General features: G+C 41.5%; 1 protein-coding gene across 1 annotated transcript in view; it reads right to left on the reverse strand.

Moving 5' to 3' along the window:
* Positions 1 to 3,199: 3,199 nt before the first annotated feature.
* LOC308131113 (radixin) overlaps positions 3,200 to 20,577 on the reverse strand; it is a 36,977-nt gene continuing 19,599 nt past the window's right edge. The window contains exons 3-15 of the mRNA XM_080497717.1: positions 19,659 to 19,742; positions 15,329 to 15,424; positions 15,061 to 15,183; positions 13,610 to 13,761; positions 12,738 to 12,821; positions 11,700 to 11,846; positions 10,379 to 10,475; positions 10,119 to 10,282; positions 8,902 to 9,032; positions 6,717 to 6,877; positions 5,502 to 5,594; positions 5,206 to 5,415; positions 3,200 to 4,315 (exon numbers count right to left, since the gene is read on the reverse strand). Of these exons, the coding sequence (XP_080353843.1) occupies positions 4,151 to 4,315; positions 5,206 to 5,415; positions 5,502 to 5,594; positions 6,717 to 6,877; positions 8,902 to 9,032; positions 10,119 to 10,282; positions 10,379 to 10,475; positions 11,700 to 11,846; positions 12,738 to 12,821; positions 13,610 to 13,761; positions 15,061 to 15,183; positions 15,329 to 15,424; positions 19,659 to 19,742 (1,707 nt within the window). The 3' untranslated portion in view covers positions 3,200 to 4,150. The remainder of the gene's footprint in view (positions 4,316 to 5,205; positions 5,416 to 5,501; positions 5,595 to 6,716; positions 6,878 to 8,901; positions 9,033 to 10,118; positions 10,283 to 10,378; positions 10,476 to 11,699; positions 11,847 to 12,737; positions 12,822 to 13,609; positions 13,762 to 15,060; positions 15,184 to 15,328; positions 15,425 to 19,658; positions 19,743 to 20,577) is intronic.

A 20,577-nucleotide genomic window follows, 5' to 3' on the forward strand; every position in this document is an offset into this window, starting at 1 on the left:
CTTTTATTCTGTTGAAAACTGCTCAGGTCTACGGAGAACCACAGCTTAAGATGAGCAGAGACGGGAACGGCAGCGTTCCCATGGGAACCGTTCCACAGTGGACCGGAGGGTTTTTGTTTGTAAAGCTGAAACGCTCCCTCCGTTTCCTCTCGGTCACATTAAAACCTCTCTTTGTTGATACAAATTGTATCCTTATAAACTTTTTAAGCAAAGTCATTGTGTTATATGAACATTTTTTTTTTTTTTTTTTTTTTTAGCTATGTGGAGTTCTATGCGACAAACGTTCGTCCCCCTTTGGTTTGTTGGCTTTTGGTAATGATGGTGAGGGGGGGAGGGGGGAGGGGGGGGGGTGTTTTATTCCCTTTTTAAAGAGAGTAGTAGAGTCGAACACACACGTTTAGGGAACAGTTAGTGTTGAGTCGCAGCTTTAAATATGAAACGAGCCTTGAAGATTATCTGGATGAGTCGGCACGTGACCACAGGAGCCAAATCGCGCCTTTTTTCATGACACAGTTCCACAAAGAGCTTGCTCTAGAACCTACCGACCTAGAAGTTCACAAGTGGAACGCGTCTTGTTTTCTGAGGTGCTCTCATGCTGCTGCTCAGGCACTGTGTGCTCTCTCTAAAGGGAGAATAGTATTTTTCTATTACAAAAAAAAAAAGCTTGGTTAAAAAAAAACAAAAAAAACAACTATTTTTCTAATCGTGCTTTGATGCATGAGATTGTCGTCAATGGAGTGAGCAATAAGGAGAAATGTGAAGATGTTGCTAATTTGTTTTTTTTTTTATTGCATGTTTAAAGAAATAAGTTCAGACTGAACAAATTTCTTGATTTTGTTCAGGGGGGGGTCATGGAGCTGCCTTGTCCCTTATGTGTGAAGAGTAAAACTAGATTTTATTGTATTTTAAAGTATTTCCAACACTTGACAACTATACTCTGAAAACTTTAAATATCTGTTCGGTTGGTGACTTTTCACAGCGCTAATATTTCAATACGACTTCATAATTGTATTCGGTCTATGATACACTAATAATTTAAATTCTAAAACAAAAGTTCACACGGCTATGTCTTTTCATCATGATTCTTTTTTTTTTTTCTCAAAAATTAAAAACTGAAAAATACCCCCACGCAATGTTTACGTGTGAAAACGCTAACGTTTTGTTGCGTTCCGTGTGTCTGTTTACACAACAAGGGTGCTCGGAGGTACTGAAAACGCGACTCTTTGAAAAAAGCTCCGTCTCCGTGGAAACGGAGGAAATCTCACGACAGAATTGTTGCAAGTACGGAAACTCGTTCTTCTGCACATGCTCAGTAGGTGGACAATAAGAACGATGTTTCCTCCAGTGTCATGACTCCCAGTCCAGATTCTCCCGGGACTTGGGAGTTTTTATTTTGATAGTCACAGTAATAACAATCCAACTTAGGTTGTCTGTCCATATGAATGTCCGTGATCTGTGCAGAGTATTGCTCTCTGCAGCGTGGATGTGGCTTTATTACAATAATAATAAAAAAAAAAAACCAACAGCACCCACTAGTGGATCTAGGTAAAAAATTGCATCGTTTCCAGCGTTTCTGCCATTTTCCGTAGAAACGGACCTTGTTTTCAAAACGTTGCCATGTAAAGGCAACATTTTCCGGAAACAAAAACGCAATGCGTTTTATTTTGTCGTGTAAAATTTTATGGGCTCTGAGTTTTTAACTGGAACATCTGCAAACCAGAGATCGGAGAGGAATATTGGAGGAGCTCCACGTACTAAAATCTGTCTGAATGTACTTGTTTCTTTGGGTTTTTTTTGTTTTTTTTCCAAGATTTTTTCATGTTGACTTAAAATGTCCTCAAACTGCTGGATGTCATTTTCTCCAATAAGAACTGTGAATTTACACCTTCATCACTATTGTGCTTTAATAATACCAGTGTTGCCTCTTTAGGGACCAAAAGCCAAGCTTGTTTTGTTTTTTTTTGTATACATTTCCAGTGTTTCCTCTTGCTCAGGCCAACGGTAGTTAGATGAAACCAAAACAATGAGGATTGAAGTACTTGATGGTTGCTGCTGTTTTCACGGTGGCGGTCCAGAGCTGGGGGCTGAAACCCAAAGCTGACATGTACAACTCGCTGTATTGTCTCTGAGGGAATTAAAAAATATATATTTTTGCACTCAAAAGGTATTGTTATAAGCCCATATTGAATTTATAAAGTGCTGCCCAGCCGCCTTGCGAATGAAAAGGTTGAGGAACTGTTCGCCAAATGAATTTACCTCCACGTTTCACTTCATTTTCTAACTTCTTTTTTTGTCCGCTGAACGAAAAATGTGTCGCGTTAGATTTCTTCATGTGTTTTGCGAAGCTTTAGATGAGAAAACCCAAAACAGAAGCAGGAAACAGAGCGGACGCCCTGTACCTACAGAATCTGAGGCCAAATGACTGTTGTTTGTGTACGTGTGTGTGTGTGTGATCTAAAAGTGACCAATAAAACACTCTGCTCAAGCTTTTACCTCTGTTGTCTTCTGTGAACTTTGCATGAAAATATTACATAGAATTTTTCAACAATAAGCTGATTCAAGCTTGAATCAACTTGATTCACACCAACATAAAGCGGTCCTGAGTGATGCGTTCAGGTGCATCACGTAAAACTCTGTGCCGGCTACATGCTAACAAGCTTCGGCGCTCACGCAGTTACGGCGGAGGGGGGGAAAAACACTCTCGTGTATGAGTTGAAGAAAGAGGATGATTTAGAAAATGTTTGAAGCTCAGGAGGAGGAAGGTTTGGTCACGAGACATGCGGCAGCCGAGCAAATGAAGAAAGAAAAGGCGGAGGAGGGAGCGTCCGTTTTGGTTTGCGAGCCGGCCGGAATGCAGAAGTAAACAAGAATCACACACTTGTTCGCGGACCACGCACTAGAAGAAACTTCACCCTGGGTGAAAAGGGAGCGAAATTTCTTCTGACAGAAAGAGGTGAGTGAAGAAATGACACTCGTTCGCTCAGACACCCCGTTATCACACGTTTCTTCGTTTTTTCTGGAGTATGAATTGGTCGCAAGTCTTCGTGCTGATACTGCGCATGCGCATCACCTCCAGAGTGAGTTTTTTTTTAATGCGCATGCTCAGTCGATGGACAATAACAACGAACAGCCACCATAATAACAAACCAACTTGCTCGTCTCCCATTGTTAATGTGTGGTTTCATTTCAGAAACATTTACATATATTGAATTTATTCACATGCTCGTAAGTTGACAATAACTTAATTCCTTGCTGAAAAAAAAAGCCTTTATTGTAATGTTTTCTTCAGTTGTGCCTGTACTGTCTCGGCTGTAAAGTGAAACTTCTTCCAACAGTGTGTGTCCCGATTCCAAAAGGAAAAATAAAAAACAAGCTCTGCAACACGCAAATCTCAGTCTTTCACCACCAAGCTGCATGTTTTTGGAAATATAAATTCATTCTTTATTGTGGGGCAAAATATATATTTGAATGAACAAACGCCTCCATGGACAGAAAATGCCAGCACAGTAAGAACGTAGAGTTAGCAGATGTAACAGAGCAGAAACAGGAGAATTGCCCCCTCCCCCTCAAAAAAAAAAGAAGACAACACTAACCGGGAGAGAAAAGACACGAATAAGGCATTTAAAAAGAAAAAAAGAAAAACTAACATTCCTCAAACGTCTCATCTGACGACGACGAAGGTAAAAAGGTGGAGAAACGAAGCGTTGCTGCCTACGTTAAGAAGCTACAGCTACAAATGGCCATTTCATTTTGTTGGGTAAAAAGCACGATATCAACCAATTCAGTTCCTTTTTTTTAACGACTTTTCGGGGTTTTCGGTTTGTAAATCATACATGCAAGCTTTAAAATTGCCCGTTATGTACAAGGGAGGCAGATACGCTCGCTATTTTCCATTGGATTAAAAGACGTGTGCTTCTCGTTTTAAAAAAAAAGAAGTAGAAGAAGAAGAACAGGTAGCATTGTGACGGGCCAGACGCTGCTCGCCGAGCTTTGGCCAGGTTTGACGCTACGAAAGCCCAAAGAAGCTTGACGTTCCTCCGGGCGGCGGGAGGATCCGGCGTGGCGGCGGCGTCGACGTGGCGAAACCAGAGCGTCCCGTCCGCTCCGGGCGGCGGCGGCGGCGGGGGTCCCGGCCGGGCCGCTTGCCGCCTCACATGGACTCGAACTCGTCGATGCGCTGCTTGGTGTTTCCCTGCCGGATCTGACGCAGCGTCTTGTACTTGTCCCGGCCGGCGCGGACGTTCTCGGCGTGCAGCATGTCGTTCTGCGTCTTCTTCGTGTCGTCGCGCGCCTCCGCCAACTCTGAACTCAGGGCCTGGAGAGGGGGAGGAGGAGGGAGAAAGAAGGGGGGGTGGAGAGTGGAGAGGAGAGAGAGAGAGAGAGATGGAGAGAAGAGAGAGGGAAGGAGGGAGGAAGAATGGGAGGAAGCAGAGAGAGGGAAGGAGGGAGGGAGAAAGAAGGAAAAGAAGAGTGGGAGGGAGAGAGGGGGAAGAGGGAGAGGGAGGATGAATAGAGAGGGGGAGAAGGAGAGAGAAAGAAGTGGGTAGAGGGAAGGAGGGAGAGGGAGAAGAAGAGTGAGAGAGGGAAGGAAGAAGAGGGGGAGAAGGAGAGAGAGAGGGAAGGAGGTAAAAGGGGCGGAGAGAAACAGGATTGAATAGAGAGGGGGAGAAGGAGAGAAAAAGACGCGGGTAGAGGGAAGGAAGGAGCGGGAGAATAAGAGTTAGAGAGAGGGGGAAAAGAAGAGTGAGAGAGGGGGGAGGAAGAGAGAGAGAGAGGGTAGGAAGAAAAGGGGGAGAAGGAGGTAGAAGGGGGGGAGAGAAAAAGAAGCGGGTAGAGGGAAGGAGGGAGAGGGAGAAGAAGAGAGAGAGGGAGAAGAAGAGCAAGAGGGGGAGATGGGAGGGAGGGAGAGAGAGTAAGAAGAGAGGTTAGGAAGGATGGAGAAAGAGAGAGAGAGCGAGAGAAGGTCGGGCGAGTTGCAAGACAGCAAAGGAGGAAAGGGGAAAGAGAAGAAAAGAACACAGATGGAGTAAAAATGATGGATTGAAGAAAAAAAGAATGAATGCGAGAACACGGGGAGAGAAACGGGTGGATGAAGAGAAAACGTTGAGAATTACAGCTTCTCCACAGATCTCAAACGCCCTCCTCTTCTTTCCGTCGTTCCTCTCCTCCACCCCCCCCCTCCACCCCTCCATCCCTCCATCCTACCTGCAGCTGTTTCTTCACCCTCTCGTTCTTCTGGGCCTCGGTGACGCGCTCCTCCTCGCTGCGCTGGCTGCTGACGCCGTCGCTCAGCAGCTCGGCGCTGGCCTCGGCGCTGGTCTCGTCGCTCTCGTCGTGCTCGGGGGCGGGGGGCGTGCTCACCGCCGTCTTCAGCTCCTCCCTCGTCTTCTCCAGGTCGTCCTGGGCCGACAGCGCCTTGGGGAACGCGAAAAGGTCAAAGGGAAGGAGATTCAGAACGGAAATACTGAATAAAAGAGGGGGGGGGGGGGGGGTTGCTGTACTTTGTGTTGCCACTCGGTGGCCTCGTCCTCCTTTTTCCTCTTGGCCTCCTCCAGCAGGGCGATTTTGGCGGTGAACTCGGCCAGCTCGGCGGCCTGTCGGGAGAAACCACGCGGTCACCAAGGCAACGGTGGCGTCCGGCCGACCGGCAGACTTCAAAACCAACAGCAGTTAAAAATACTAAAAATGTAAAAAAAAATGGAGGATTTATCATTACAAGTTCAACAAGAACAGAAAATAACCTATAAAGTCACACGTTCCTTCACACGTCAAAGGCAAGTAGCGAGGTCGACTTTAACGCTAACGTGACGTTTCTCGATAGAGGCTTTTATTTTGAAGGAGGATGCAATAATCAGTCTCTATACACCAGGGGTGTCCTGATCTGACCTCTGGAGGGCCGAACAAGTCAAACGTAACATATTAAACTGCAGATATGGACAAATATCAAAGTCTTTCCTTCTTTTAATCTTTTTGTAACTGCAAGAATTTGCCAGTCTATTCTGAAATATACATATTAAAGTTAAAGTTGCAAAACCCTCAGTCACCTGTATCTGGATATCGTATTTTTATTCAGGATTAAAACAATTTGTCATCGTCTGGACATTTTTTTGAGTTTACGTGTCGAAAGTATCACTTCACATGAATTGGACACCTTTATTGTGAAAGGTGTTGCGTTATGTGACCTCCACAGATTGCATTTATTAATTCTGACCAAGGGCGGTTTTGAATGTCATTTTTTTTCCAATCTAGTGTTTTTAGATCAGCCTCTGTCAGTTTTCATATTTATACTTGAAAAAAAAAAAAATCACATGGCGGGCCGATTAGATCGTCTGGCGGGCCGCTTCTGGCCCCCGGGCCTCAGGTTTGACACCCCTGCTATACACAGTCGGCATCCGTCACGCCGGTTACAATTACAGCGTGACGTTAAAACTTAAATTAAATTTGCCTGCGTTATATTGGGCCCCGTTTCCATGGCAACGTTTCGAGTTAAAAAAAACAAAAAAAAAACCTTTTTTTTTCCGTTTGAGAAAAAGGTTTTCATTTGCACGGCAACGTTCGGCCTCCAAAGTGATAAATAAAGCAGATTTAATTCCGTTTTCCGTGGCTCCGAGCACCGTTGCCGTGGAAACAGACGATCCGAATTTAGCGCTTTCACTCGACGGGGCTCTTAAGTCCCGGAGGAGGTGCATTCCCGGGGGGGGGGGGGGGGGGGGTACCAGCTGTTCCTGGTTCTTCATCTGGTCGGCGGCCTGCTGGGCCAGCGCCGCCTTGGCCTCCTCGGCCGCCTGCCGCTCCCTCTCCAGCCGCTCCGCCTCCTCCTTCGCCCGCTTCCTCTCCTGCTCCAGCTCCAGCGCCCTCCGGGTCTGCTCCTCCAGCTCTGAGGAGCCAATCACACGCCAGTATGGTTCAAAGCCCGGAGCGCCACGGTGCGGCGTTCACACCTCGCTGGCTCCTTGTGTCTCACACATACATGGAACAAAATAAGTGCTTGTCTCTGGATTTAATGGAGTTTTCAGCTCAATTCTCCTCGAGTCAAAGTGTTGCAACCCCACAAACACACAATGGATACCATTGTCACTTATTTGTCTCTGTGACACTCGTGGAGTTTTATGGAGTTTTATAGTGTTGATATGTGGAGTTTTATACAGTTTTATAGTGTTGATATGTGGAGATTTATAGAGTTTTACAGTGTTGATATGTGGAGTTTTATAGAGTTTTATAGTGTTCATATGTGGAGTTTTATAGAGTTTTATAGTGTTCATATGTGGAGTTTTATAGAGTTTTATAGTGTTGATATGTGGAGTTTTATACAGTTTTATAGTGTTGATATGTGGAGATTTATAGAGTTTTACAGTGTTGATATGTGGAGTTTTATAGAGTTTTATAGTGTTCATATGTGGAGTTTTATAGAGTTTTATAGTGTTGATATGTGGAGTTTTATAGAGTTTTATAGTGTTGATATGTGGAGTTTTATAGAGTTTTATAGTGTTGATATGTGGAGTTTTATAGGGTTAATATGTGGAGTTTTACAGGGTTAATATGTGGAGTTTTCTGGAGTTTTATAGTGTTGATATGTGGAGTTTTCTGGAGTTTTATAGTGTTGATATGTGGAGTTTTATGGAGTTTTACAGTATTGATATGTGAAGTTTTATGGAGTTTTACAGGGTTAATATGTTGAGTTTTATAGAGTTGATATGTGGAGTTTTATGGAGTTTTACAGTATTGATATGTGAAGTTTTATGGAGTTTTACAGGGTTAATATGTTGAGTTTTATAGAGTTGATATGTGGTGTTTTATGGAGTTTTACAGGGTTAATATGTTGAGTTTTATAGAGTTGATATGTGGTGTTTTATGGAGTTTTACAGGGTTAATATGTTGAGTTTTATAGTGTTGATATGTGGTGTTTTATGGAGTTTTACAGGGTTAATATGTTGAGTTTTATAGAGTTGATATGTGGCGTTTTATAGTGTTTTATAGAGTTGATATGTGTTTTCTAGTGTTTTACAGGGTTGACGCGTGGTGTTTAGAATGTTCTGTGGTCCTCACAGACGTTTGGGAGCTCATGTTTTATGCAAAGCCACATAGATGAAATGCTTGCCGTGGCTGCAGCAGGAACATGTGTTTTGGGAGTGTGTCGTTCCTGGCTGACCTCCGGAAACATAAAACAACCTGCTGAACCGGCTGAAGGCGGCGAGCTTCAAACACTGCTGGGACAAGGTCAACATTTGACTTTTGAGATACGCTGCAAAAATGCAAACTAGGGCCTTGAGTGAGTGGACGGATCAGCGTGTTTCTATACCGACACCGTTTAAAATGCGATTCGGTCCTTAGAGCAACCAACTAAATGACATTGTTCTCTTTTATTTACAAAAAGTAGCACTCATAAGTCCTTCCAGTTCCTCCTAAACTGTGTCCTAAAATCTTTTCCACCATCAGTTCTGACCTTTTTGTGAATTAAGTTAAAGTGGGGGGGGGGAAACAAATATCATATTGGAGATATAAAGATGAATATTCATAGAAACGAGGGAAATAACGCCACAATTTATGGGAATAAACAGGAATTTACTGAGTCTGGCTCTTAATGGGAAACTTAAATATAGTTGGGAAAATATAGTTTTACATAATTCTGACTGGACTAAAAGTAATTTTGACCTTTTTTTTTTTTTTTTTTTTTAAATTTTCAGAGTATCACAATGCATATATACATACATAAGAAAATTATATTTGTTGCTGACATCACGAATATAGAACAATCATTACATTGATGCATTTGAATAGAACAAGATCTCAATACTCTTTTTTTTTTTTTTTTTACCTTTTTTTTAATTTTATCTACAACATCGATAACGGATTTTGCCAAAATTCTCCAGCTTGACATGAAGGAGGTCAGTGTTTCCGTACCTTTCTGAGCTCTCTGCGTCTGCTCCTCGATCTGCTTCAGCCTCTCCATCAGCTCGTCCTTCTCTCGCTCTATCCGCTCCTTCTCCTTCTCCGCGTGCTCGCGCTTCTTCTTCTCGTTCTCCAGCTGGGCTCTGCAACGGCAGGTTTTCAACCGTTTAATAAAAGGGGTCATATCGTCCAAGTTTATTGCTTTTGCTTGATTTTTTTTCTCTCCATCCATTAGAATATTGGATCCTAGGAGCCGCATTCAGAATCTGCTGTGTCTCGTGTGAGCTGGACTGGCTCCGCCCACACACACGCCCATTTAGGGGAAGAGGAGGAAGTACTTCCTCTCGTGGTGCCATGTGCCGGAGCAGAGCTGCCTGATTGTGGGAGGAGTCAAAGGGGGGGAGGAGCCTACCTTGATTGTGATTGGCTAAAACCCCCGATGACACTATATAGGGTTTGATTTCTGATTGGCCGGTTGGAGCAACATGGCCTTTTGAAGTAAGAAACACCTGGAAGGTAAAGATCTGGATGGATGAATCTCGCCGTGAAGAAATGGAATAAATTCACCTCAACCGGACCTCAAACCACATTTAAAACATCAAAGACTGAATGCAATCCAGACATTTGTATCATTAACTTTTTCTGAAACACTGCTGCTTCCAGGTTTTGCATGAAAAAGCAAAACTACACTTTTTATTGTACTTTTATTCTACACTTTGCCCCCCCTCAAATCATAGTTTAATTTCCTTGTATTTCATCTTACTGTATACTTTGCTCCCCTTAGAACTTATTATACTTTATTATAGTTTGTGATTTTTTTATCTTATTTTTTTATTTTAGTCCTATTTTATTTTATTTATTATTACTTTTTACTGTAAATACTTTTGGCCCTTAGGGTTCTTGATAGTCATTGTATATAAGATACCTCGATTCTTATCTAACTGTTTGCACATTTCTTGTCTTTCCTACTCATGAGTCCTTAAGAGCAGAATGTAACAAGTAAATTTCTCCATTGTGAGATCAATAAAGGCTAATCTTATCTTATCTTATCAAACTTTATTAACTGCATTTTCCTCATTATGAAGGTTAAACGTGTTTTGTGGCTTCATATACGTATATATATATTTTTTTTAAACGGTCTGTTTTGGTCATAAACTTCGCAGACATAATTCATAAATCGACGTTTTACAAGTAAAAAAGTCAAATCCGGCAGAAAAGAAGCCACAAACCTCTCGATCTGCTTGTGGTGCTTCTCCTCCCGGGCCTGGGCCTTCATCTGCTGCACCTCGATGGTGTCGGGCTTCCTCCGCCTCATGTACAGCTCGTGGTTTCCCATACACAAGGCCAGGATGCGCTTGTTGATCCGCAACCGCGGGGCGTAGAAGACGAAGTCCTGGAAGAAGCACACAAAAGAAAAGATTAAAAAAAAAAAAAAAAAGGTGCGTGTCGGATATCAAAGAGCTTCGTTTTATTTTTGTTAAACTCTTACTGGAGCTTTCTTGTCGATGGGCTTGATGACGAACTTCTTGTCGCTGAAGGAGATGTTCCTGATCTCGCTCCAGGGGAAGCCGATCTTCGGCGACAGCCTGAGGACGGAACGGCTTTTTCAATGAATGAATGCAATTTATTTGTTGAACACGATTATTAGTAACAAAACATATTTTAGCAGAAAGAAAAATTTTAAGTCTCGGCATGTTCAAAAAAAAGGAGAAGGAAGAAGCTAACTTGTGTTTGCCTTCCGCCTTTTTACACATCTAACTTTGAAATGGTGACTATTTACTGTCAAGATGTTATAATTTCTCCTTATTTAGAAAAACTTAATCTTTAAAACTCGTCTTAAAACCCATTTTTATTCTTTGGCTTTTACCTCAGCGTGAGACTCTGCTCTGGTTTTAGTGCCTTCATCTTTTCTTTTATTGTTTTAACTTTTTATGTTTTGTTTATTGTTTTACCATCTGATTGTTTTTATTGCTTTTATTGTTTTAATGTTTTTATTTTGCCTCTTATATTTTTATTTCAATGTACAGCACTTTGTCTCAGCTACGGCTGCTTAAAGCGCTTTATAAATAAAGTTAAGTTGAGTTGAGTTAATCATTTGAGGTACGTTAGTCTGAAAATATAAAAAAAACAAAACAACATGTAATGTAAATAAAAGAAAAAAATTTTTTATATATGCAAAATGGCAAAAATCAGACTGTATGGCGATTCAAATCAACCTCTTGAAGAGGAAATGAGACATTTGGAGAGGAAATCACAGCCGTTTTGTGAAATCTGGTGTTAAAATGCACTGATTTTTTTAGCTCCAATCTATAGCGGGAGAGTCAAAACACGTTTCAGTTCAGGGGCCACATGCAGCACAGTTTCTCTTTTCTGTGGGGCGGAACCATAAAATAGTGTTAAAACTATAAAAAAAACTAAAAACGTCAGCGCTAACTCGCCAATATAATCCGTCGTGTCCGCCTTCATTCACTTTTCTTTTTAAATTCATTTAAATCCACTATTTGGTTGCTATTTTTTTTATATAAATCAACAAACACAACTTTTACAGGATTTATGCAAAATGAGAATCAGCCGTTTTTCACCTACAAATAAAACCAGATGGAATTTAAAACATACAAAACACACAAAAAAACAGAAGGGAAGAAAATTCATCAGCGTGATAACTGCTCTTTCTTAACCAGTAGATGGCGCTGCCATCACAGCAATGGAAACCTCAAGAGTTCAAAACATGCTTGTGTGTATAGAAATTTCTCTCTGCTGTGTGTGTGTGTGTGTGTGTGTGTGTGTGTGTGTGTGTGTGTGTCAGTTACTTGTCCTCGTGCTCGTATATGTTGAGCCCCAGCGCGTCGACGCCCAGCCACAGCTCCGTTCCCTTCTTGTTCTTGATTTCGAAGTAGTTGACGCCGTACATCTCCAGGTCCTGGGCGATCTTCAGATACTCCATCATGGCGTCCTCCCTGCAGACCACAATTTGTTTTTTAAAATGTTCATTCCTGCAGGTTTATCCTGGCGTCTAATGCCGATTCATACAGGTTGATATTGATGTTTTCTTTTGGTGCTTCTTTATTAAGGTCTGTTGTTTTTTTTAATTTAAATGCCAGTACAAGCAGGTCTATCCTATTTTTTTTTTACGATTTCAATACGAGTCCATGCAGGATTACGCTGGTCTTTGCTTTTTAACGCTATTCTATACAAGTTTATGCTGTAAATTGGTTTTCTGAATACTATTCCTTGCAGGTTTATCCTATTGTCTATTTTTTTTAATGCTAGTTTCTGCATGTTTTTGCCATTTTCATGCTTTTATATGCATGTTTATACACCTTTTTAAATGCTCGTTCATTCTTTATTTATGCTTGTCCATGAGAATTATGTACATTTTGTTTTAACTGACCTGAACAATTTTTTTTTTTTATTAATCACCACATGATTTTTAATGCCAGTCCATGTCGGCATATGCTGGTCTACACGTTTTCATGGTCATCTGTCCAGGTTTATTTACGTCCATTGTTTTTTATTTACGCTCATTAATGCAAATTTGTGCTTTTTCATAGAATAGAATAACTTATGAATATTTAATCATCCCAGAAGTAAATTCTTTACAGTATTCCACCACACAAGAGTAGAATACTGAAATATTAAGCAGGTTAATATTAATACTTACACGGCAAGTGGTGAATAAATATAAGTACAGTGAAGGGTCTGAGAGTAAAGACAGTTTTCATGCAGATTTATCCTCATATCAGTTATTTTTTCTAGCTCATCAATGCACAGTTATGCAAATCTATGTTGTTTTTTTGTTTAAATCCTGCACTCTGGTAGTTTTGCAGGATGCAAAGCGTGTGGCTCGCCTGAGCATGCTCCTGTGCTCCTCGTGCCACGTCTGTATTCGGTCCTCCCACTGCTCCTTGGTCAGCTTGTGTTGCTCCAGAACTCTACAGGACACAAAAAAGAAACGGGGGGGGGACCAAAAACAGAATTAAAGAATGAAAACGTATGAACGCACAAATACTAGATTACTACGATGAGCCGGTTGAGTTTAACACCCGAATCTCGTGCTCCACAATAATCTGTCCACGAGAATCAAATCAAGACGTCGCCATGGAAACAGCATCTATAGCCAGCGGATGGGGAATAAATAGATTTTTTTTTTCCAATCGACCTTTTAAGAATAGAAATGTGAGGGGGGGAAAAAGCATGAAGTGGAAGATGAAAATATTTGTTTTCCGAGAACCGACAGTGAGTCAAACTCTTAATATAGCTAATAGCTAATGAAGGTGAATTTAAAACTAAATCATAAGACATATTAAACTACCTGAAAAGGTTAAAAAAAAGGTTGAAAGTACAACAGGTGCTTCTCTTTTCTAAGTCAAAACATCCAACCAGAATTATTTAGCATATGTTAATTATTACCTGTGGATTTAAAAGAGCCATTAAAACCAGGTTGTTATTGCAAAACTCCAGAAAATCCAACATTAATTAAATGACTGTTTACAACAAATATCTTCTGCATTATAGATCAATGTTTTTTATTATAATAATTAATCAGCGACACTAAAAGCCCATAATGAACTCAATATTGATCATTTATCAAGGCTGCAGCTTCAGGAGTGAATCACAGGCCAGTAAAACACGATTATTATTATTGAAATTGGCTTCCAAACGTCTCGAGGGGCCCAGTTTTCCTCAAGGTACGTAGAAGTTGTGGCGGTTCGGGCCTCACCTCTGCGGCAGCAGCCGGTCGGACGCCAGGTAGCCCGGCTTGTGCACGTCTTTGTTGTAATCGCCGTATTTGGCCTGGACGGCGTAGGAGGCCAGCAGGACGGCCGTCTCTGGAGGACAGTAGTTCTCATCGTTCAGGATGGCCTCCTTCACCTGCACACACACACACACACACGCACGCACACACACACGAGGGGAAGCGGAGAAAGAGGAGAAATTAATATTTAACCTGCAAGTCTTTTTCTTCCATCTTCAGTAGTTTAGTGGCTCCCGGTCAGCCAACATGGCAACCTCTGCTTTTGCTGCAGAATTACTCATGTGGTTGTTGAATTCGGCTTTTCAAAGTAAAGCTGATGACTTTCACTTTCTCAATCAGCCGTCAGGAAACGTCTTAAAGTGAAACTTTCTGCCTTAAAGACCGCTGCTGCTCCAGTAAGAGAGTTAAAAAAAACACACAAAAAACGGAAGTAAACAAAACTACGTTAATTATGTCAATAATTTTTTTAACGAATTAAATGTTTCAAGTCAATTAATTCAATTAACGTGGTTTTTTTTGACAGCACAAAAGAAATTCTGAGTCGTTTCATAAATGAGCCTCTTGCGTCAAACGAATATGTTAAATACAATAAAGTACATTTAATAGGAATTAATAGGACCTGTGCGGTAATTCTGCTTTTATGAGAAATACTAAAAAGAAATGATCTAACAACTGACTTACAAGTTATATATACCAAGTTACAGTTTCACATTTCATAATAAATGCTTCATATTAAAGTTTCGAACTGTGGCTATAAACAGAAGCTCTGCATAAATGACGCTATTTGTTGAGTTCAGTCAGAAACTCCTGGTATATTAAACATTCAGAATACAGGATTATATATCAACACTCTTATAGAGCCGGGGATGAAAACATCTGTTGTGTTTGTGCAGTAAAATGCTCTTCTGCACATGCTCAGTAGGCGGACAATAAGAACGTGTACCCCTCCTGTTAGAGCGGGAAACAAAATGAAGGAAAAAAAAAACAAAAAACGCAACAACCCCCCCTCCTGCATTTTCACCTGAAATACGTGTTAAACGTAAAACTGTAAAGTAAACGTGTAAAAAAAAAAGTCATGTTTTAAGTGAAACGTCGCGCAACATTTTTCTTGAACGGAAAAGCAAAAACTACATGAAACTTTGTGGAAACGGCAAAACATTCTGAAATGAAGATGCAAAAAAAAAAACAAACGACAAGAAAAATTACGCATTTTTTGTCGCGTGAACGCAAAACTTTTCTGTAACGAAAATACAAAAATGGCCTTTTTACATAAGGGCCAAACTTTCCTGGACTGAAAATGGAAAAACCGACATTTGACATAAAAAAAAAAATTTCTCCTGGGACTTGGTCATTTTATACTCGACAGTAATAACGATGGTCTCGGACGTCGGAGGATCAAACGAACGCCTCGGTACCTGCAGGAAGAAGAGCTTCTGCGTGATCTCCTGGATCAGCTCCTCGGAAACGTCCTCGGGGAAGAACTTGGCCCTGAACTTGAACTGCAGAGGGTTTTCCTTCTTCACGTCCTGCTGGGTGACCTGCAGAGGCAAACGTCTTTTAGGTGAAGTCGCGGCTGATTCTGCTAACAGACTGTTGGCTGGAGGTCTTGGTGGCCCCGGGGAATTCTTCAGCAGAAGAAGAAGAAGACGGCGAAACCGGAGGGAGTTGGAAGTTTGTTGGTACCTTCTTGTTGAGTTTGAGCCACGTCACGTAGCCTTTGCTGTCGGTGTACTGAAGGCCGAAGAACCAGATCTCCCTCAGGCCCACCGTCTTCACCACCTGCACACACACACACACACACACACTTTCGAGTTTAAATAAAAGAAGAAGTTGTGCTCCTCCACAATAAAGGTTTGTTCCGGCGACACCGACAAGCCGGACGTCTCGTCACTGACAAAGATTCTAAATGTTTTTCTTTTCTTTTCTTTCCATGATGTAAACGCCCATTTATATAATATAACCAGGAAGGAGAGACAGAGTGAGACAGAAAGAAAGAGAAAACGGAAAGATGTAGAGATTGACAGAGCAATGAAAGAATGAAAAAAGGATGAAAAAGGCAAGACAGACAGAAAGAAGAGGAAAGAGCAAATAAGTGAAACAAAGAAAGGAACAAACAAACAAGCAGAAAGAGCAAAATAGACAGAAAGAGGAAGAGAGGAGGACACAAAGGAGGGAGATAGAGACAGAGAGAGAGAGATAGAGCGAGATAGAGAGAGACAGAAATAGAGATAGAGATAGACAGAGATAGAGAGAGAGACAGAGATAGAGATAGATAGATAGAGAGAGAGAGAGACAGACAGAGACAGATGGAGAGAGACAGAGAGAGAGACACATAGGGACAGACAGAGACATAGAGAGATGTGGACCGTCACACAGCCTCTACTTCAGGACGACGGTGTATCATCGACCGTCTCAGTCTCTCATGTGCAGCAGCTTCAATACCTGCATGTCGTCTGAGAGCAAAACTAAATCCATAACCACCGTCCAAACACTGCTGGAGACACACGCACGCACGCACGCACGCACGCACGCACGCACGCACAGAGGAAGGTTCTGGAAGCTGGAGGAAATCCTCAGGAGGACGAGACGAGATTTGAGAATGAAGGAGAAGCGATTTACAAGACGAGCCGGAGACGATGGAAGCAGGAGAGGCGATAATATATTCAAACAGTCTGGATCATTAGGAGCAACCCGGCCTTTGATTACACACCAAAACACCTTATTTGTGTGTGTGTGTGTGTGTGTGTGAGAGAGAGAGAGACAGAGAGAGAGAGAGAGCGAGAGAGAGAGAGATTGAGTGTCATCAAAGTGTTTAGAAACATGTTTGATTAAAAAAGCTTTCACATCTCGCTACAACCTTTCATCTTCACGCGCGTGTGTATGTGTGTGTATGTGTGTGTGTGTGTGTGTGTGTCGTGTGTTTTATTCACAGCCTCCTTCGCCTAGTTTTCAGTATTAATCCAGTCGACACTTGGCGATTCTGGATTTCGCTGAATTGTTTCCCACTTTGTCGCAGTGCAGCTGAATCCTCCCAGAAAGACAAACAAGAGCACGGAGGAGAAGTTCTGATGTTGCAGAGAAAAGTTTTGCTCGGTGAGAGAGAGACACGCTGCGCTCCAGGTTCATGCGACAAACTATAGCTGCATTCACCGCTACTGCAATACGTCAACCCGCGAACACACAAATCGCAAAAAGACGAATTGAACTGGAACTAATGACGTTTGCATGGATCGATCTGCAAATTAATAAAAAGTGTGAATAATTGCAATTATTTTGAAAGAATTGTGCATTTATCTAAATTATTTCAAGTGCCAAGATGACAAATATGTCAAAAATAAATAGGCCCAGCAAGTAAAAAAAAAAAAAAAGAAGCTACTGAGCTTTTATTTTGTTAAACAGAAAGAGGAACAAGATGTTATCTGCTCAGGATTCTTCAGTTAACACGTTTTTTTTTTTTTCAGATGTGAATCCCATCTTTAGTGGGCCAGTAAACTAGAGCCATAGTAAAGTTTATTTAAAGTTTATTAATTTAAAGTTTTTTGTGGCACAGATGTTAAGAAAAAGGCCGATATTTTCACTAAACTAAAGAATTCCTCTAATTTCAACATGAAGCCAATTTTAATGAAACCTTCTGGTCCAAAATACATGAAATGCTCCAAAAACGTCTCCTGTGGCGTATTTGTTTCAGAGAAGTACAGCGATGTACTGCTGTATTCAGCAAACAATTGTAGTTAGCATGCCGGGCCACAAGGCGGCGCTCTTGGCTATTTTTTGTGATGAAACCACACAAACACATGCGAGAGCAAAGAATAATATGCAATAAAAAAAAATAAAAAAATAAACATCAACACTGTCACGTAAACAGACCGCCAAAGTTTTTGCGCTTACACTTGAAATGGTTGCCGTGGAAACGGGGCCGCCGAGTTGGCGTAAGTTTTTCACTTTTCAAGTGAAAAATTGAAGGAAAATTTTTTTTTTCACCACTGATATGACTTCCACGGTTCCAATTAGCCGGGCATTTTTTCCTGTTTGTTTGTTTGTTTTTGTTTTCTAAATATTTGTTTGCGGCAGCGTTTGTGAAACGCGCCGACCAATCAGAAGAAAGAAAAACCCAGACGTGAGGCCAGGAAGAGGTCAGTCCGTGTCCTCGGTGTAGAATAACACCATTTTGTTTGTCTCGCTCACAAAGAATCTACTCTTTTATACTATTGTGTGTGTGTGTGTGTGTGTGTGTGTGTGTGTGTGTGTGTGTGTGTGTGTGTGTGTGTGTGTGTGTGTGTGTGTGTGTGTGTGTGTGTGTGGGAAAGTGGCAGCAGGGCCGGTCGACTCAATCAGGATATTGTTCCTGTGCAGGATTCACACAGGAATCCACACAGCTGCACAAAAGTACTTTACAGAATGACTTCTCATCACAGTTTAATATTTCGCCCAGTTTAAACTCCCCAGGGGGTCGAATTCATGTCGTCAGGCAAAAAAACTGCGGACACCGCGCAGGGAAATAGATTTATTTTGAGTGGGGAAATTACCATCTTTCTTTTATATTCTTCATTTACTGCTCGTTTTAATTAAAGGCTCACGAGTAGGCAAGTTTTAAGTTGGTATGTATCATTAAGTGTGATGTCATCTATTCTATATATGTGCACAAATTCCACTTTTCTTATTTATTTACGATTTATATCATGGAAAACATTGATTTTAATTGATTTTAATGCAATAATGTAACTTGCTGACAAATTCTGTCAAGGTTTAGATGTTCCTAAAGAAACTGCGTCGTCAGTTATCGGTTATCAATTATTTGGTGATGCAGGTGGAAAAGTGCACCGTCAGCAGAAAGTGTATGAGCAGCAGTGTTAGAAATGTTTTATAAATTATTCAGACGTGATAAATGTATTGTGATCTCAAAATGCAGCCTGAAAGGGGACATATCATGTAAAATTCACTTTCTAAAGGTTTATCCATGGAATGACGTCCCGGAAGTGGCTTGTTTCAGTTTTTAAAAAGTGTGTTCCTCCAACCAGCCAATCAGAGATCAAACCCTATATAGTGTCATTGGGGGGTTCAGCCAATCACAATCAAGGTAGGCTCCTCCCCCTTTTGACTCCTCCATCAATCAGGCAGCTCTGCTCTGGCACATGGCGCCACGAGAGGAAGTACTTCCTCCTCTTCCCATAGATGGGCATGTGTGGGCGGAGCCAGTCCAGCTCACACAGACACAGCAGATTCTGAATGCAGCTCCTATGATCCAATATTCAAATGGATGGAAAAGCAATAAACTTTGAATACAATGTTTTTGGACCAACAGGACCATGTGAGAGTTGAAAAAAACTGGACGATATGATACTATCATTACATGATATTTAAAAAAAAAAGAAAAATCTGAAGATCATAAACAAAAACAGGCTGAAAACAAGCGATTCCCTCAAGCGTCGTCATCCTCTCTTCCAGACCAGAACAACCCCAGCAACCCTTTACGGTCCGACATGAAACCACACTGAAAGCTGCCCTTTGAATTCTCAGACAATACACACACACACACACACACACACACACACACACACGCACACGCACACATGCACACACACGCACACCCATCCACCGTCTCCCAACAGCTCTCCATTTAAACATTGAAACAAAGAAGCCTTTATGCACAGTCTCTGAACAGAACCGGTACCAACTGAAACCCGTCCAAGCACCCACTGGCGCACACACACACACACACACACACACACACACACACACACACACACACACACACACACACACACACACACACACACACACACACACACACACACACACACACACACACTCCCAATCCCAGCATTGCTTTCCACTGCATAATATCTCCATAATATGACGAAGGATTGAAGATGATTTTTGTAAAAATGACTCCTCACCAGATTTAAATCTGTTTTTTTTTTTTTTTTTTTTATTATTATTATTATTAAACACATAATCTTGATCACGGGCTCCGGTCATAAAATGAAAGTCTAGCTGTGCAGCGTTTCCTCACCTGGTCGAAGAGCTGCTTGCCCGTCGTGTTGGGCTGGATGGCGAACTCCAGCTCAGCGTCCATGGTGGTGACGCGCACGTTGATCTGCAAAACAAACAAACAAATAAATAAATAAAGTGTAAATATCGTGTCACGAGATTAGATTAGATTAGATTAGATTCAACTTTATTGTCATTACAAATGCAACGGAATGCAGTTTAGCATCTAACCAGAAGCGCAATATCGCAAGTATCAGATATTATATACACGTACACACTCGCATATATAAACGAGACGCACTAAACTCAGAGTGGCGTTTTGCTTGTTTATCTCCAGTGGACGTTTTAAGTGGGTTTTGTCATTTTACTCGTTTCGTCCCTCTGGATTTAAAACTGCTGAAACAGGCTTGTGGACCTTTTATCCAACCTTTAAATCACAGTGAAGCCAAACACTGGTGCACACCGCCACTCTCACAGACAACCACCAACGTGTGTATTTCTATCAGGTATAAAAAGTAAAAAAAAAAACTTTAAATTATCTAAAACGTGGAAAGAAACCCGAAGGAGAACTTTGCATGGCAGCAGCCGACGTGTCAATGTGTGTTGTGCTCTGAGAAAATATTATATAATCGAAGTCCAACTCGAAGTTTTTTTTCTGCAACTTTTATGATTTCTTGCAATATTTTAATCCCTGAGAAGTTCTAGGCTGCCTCTTGAGCCGTTTATAATGCACTGGGATTTGAACCTGCAAGAAAACAACCTAAATTCTGAGGATTCCGAAATCCTCAGTGAGACGCAGTGAAGAGCTGCAAAACGTTGGAGAGGAAAATCTGCTGCCACATTAACAGAAGCAACACCTGAAGGTGGAATTGCAGGGTTCAAATCTGCGATTCTGCATCTTCTTTATGTTGGACAAGTTGATTCGGGGGAGAAAAGCCTTT

This window comes from Blennius ocellaris, assembly GCF_963422515.1.
Source record: "Blennius ocellaris genome assembly, chromosome: 6".
Lineage (NCBI taxonomy): Eukaryota > Metazoa > Chordata > Actinopteri > Blenniiformes > Blenniidae > Blennius > Blennius ocellaris.